Source organism: Cebus imitator, unplaced genomic scaffold (assembly GCF_001604975.1).
Source record: "Cebus imitator isolate Cc_AM_T3 unplaced genomic scaffold, Cebus_imitator-1.0 Scaffold42, whole genome shotgun sequence".
NCBI classification, from domain to species: domain Eukaryota; kingdom Metazoa; phylum Chordata; class Mammalia; order Primates; family Cebidae; genus Cebus; species Cebus imitator.
The window spans coordinates 5719435-5721550 of NW_016107357.1; the positions used below are offsets into that span (position 1 = coordinate 5719435).

The 2116-nt window shown below is 38.2% G+C and overlaps 1 protein-coding gene across 1 annotated transcript in view; it reads left to right on the top strand.

The window, feature by feature from the left end:
* Positions 1–2116, top strand: part of MIA3 (MIA SH3 domain ER export factor 3) — a 53998-nt gene that overhangs the window by 45063 nt on the left and 6819 nt on the right. Inside the window, exon 19 of the mRNA XM_017526283.2 lies at positions 2060–2114. Coding sequence (XP_017381772.1) covers positions 2060–2114 — 55 coding nt within the window. The remainder of the gene's footprint in view (positions 1–2059; positions 2115–2116) is intronic.

The following is a 2116-nucleotide window of genomic DNA, read 5'->3' on the forward strand; positions in this document are numbered from 1 at the left end:
GCAATTCTCCTGCCTCAGCCTCCTGAGTAGCTGGGATTACAGGCATGCGCCACCATGCCCAGCTAATTTTTTGTATTTTTAGTAGAGACGGGGTTTCACCATGTTGACCAAGATGGTCTCGATCTCTTGACCTCGTGATCCACCCGCCTCGGCCTCCCAAAGTACTGGGATTACAGGCGTGAGCCACCGCGCCCAGCCTATTTTTTACTTTCATAGTTTCTGATCCTCTGCTGAAATTCATAATTTTGACCTTTACTTCCTTCAATATATAAGGCACAATTGTTTAAAATCTATGTGGTAATCCTATTATGTGGATTCCTTATGAGTCTGTTTCTCTTGTCTTTTAGATTGCAATCACATTGTCTTGTCTTATGGAATGCCTGGTTGGTTTTGATGGAGTGGTGAACATTGTTTATGAAAATTGTAGGGGAAATTTGAGGTCTCGGATATGTTATCATCCTACAGAAAAAGATTTGAGATTACCTCTAGCAGGTGGTCATCACTTTATTCCAGTTAGCTATTAAGTTCATTGAAAAATGGCTGAGTCTGTTTAAAGGACTTTATATTGCCTGTTCAGTACTCCAAGTGTGCAGCTCTTTTCTGGTCTCAACCCAAAGCCTAGGGCTTTTTCTCGGGGGCCTTCTCATTGTCAGCCCTGAACTCCACCTCTTGTTTCTTGGAACCCAGGGATCTGTTGAAAGTTCTTCTCAACCTTCGTATATGTCTGGCTCATCTTTAATGTGTGGTTGAACCTGGGGGACAATGGCTTAAAATGCCAGACTTACTTATAATTCTGTGGTTTTTCCTACTGGATTTTCTTCACTGCCTTATTAGCTTTCTGATGCCTTCAAGCACATTCTTTTTATTTTTGTCCATATGTTCTTATTTTCAGTGTTTGCAGACTAACTCATCCATTATTGGAAGCAAAATTCTCTTGAATCTTTCTTTAAGACTTGTTTTTTCCACATCCCTCCTAAGCCCGAGTCAGAGAGGGATTGTTCTATTCTTATACGTACCTTTTATACATTCAGCTGTGAGCTCTTTTAGTGCAGAGGTGGTACTTACCATACCCAAACCTTTACCTTAGCCTCTTATAACTTATAACTTATAACTAGTCTGTTATAACCACTCACAAAATATTTGCTGAAATATTAAATGAGCAGTTATAAAAGAATACTTAAACTCTTTTCTCTTTGGTGTTAATAACCTTTTTTACTATAGCTCCTCTATTTTTGCTTCCAATTCATAGAAAAGTTTCAAGTATCTTTTGTATCAGAACTATCAGTAAAGAAGTACAAGGGTAACTACAAGCAGCACTTTTAAACCATTACATGTTGCTGCCTTTACAATCTGTGTTACAGTATGTTGACATCTTGAGCTTGAAAATTATCAAGTTAAAACCAATTTTCAGTACATAGCACCCTGAACATGGGACAGTTTGGATTCTTTTTCTGTTCAACAGACATTGGCAATACTCAGATTTGTCTCTCTGCTTAGTTGTGATTCCTTTGAAATAGGTAGGGGAGCTCCACATCTGAAGTGTGAAAATGTTCTGTGGTTAACTGTACAGTTAGAAGGCATGTTCTAAAAAGCCCTTTCATTGGCCGTCTTTATCATGGTACCAGTCTTGGATTGAGAAACAGCCCAGAAGAAAATTAATTAGTGGTTTTTCCATGGTTAAAAATAAGAGAAGTAATTATCCCGTTTTATCCTACTAAGCTTAACTGTGTTAGGTTGATCAGTTCTGGCTTTCTACATTGAAGAAAAGTGAGCATTCATCATTTCAACACAAGTCTTTCCCATGGGACACATAGTGTTTTTTTATTACATTTACTTACTAATGAGGAAAGAATTACGAGACATTAGAAAATGCAGGTGATGTATCAACAGGCCACAGTTGGATTTTTATCCTAAAGGACAGTTTGAATTCCTTCCTAAGACTTTGTATAGTCTGTGCATTTTTAAGAGTAGGATAGGAAGTGACGTTTTAATAGAGCATTCAGACAGAATGCCAGGAGGAAAAGAGAAATACTTTCACTGACCACCAGTTTTATCTTAGGAAATTAAGTCAAGAAGAGTATGAGCGGCAAGAAAGAGAGCAGAGGCTATCAGCTGC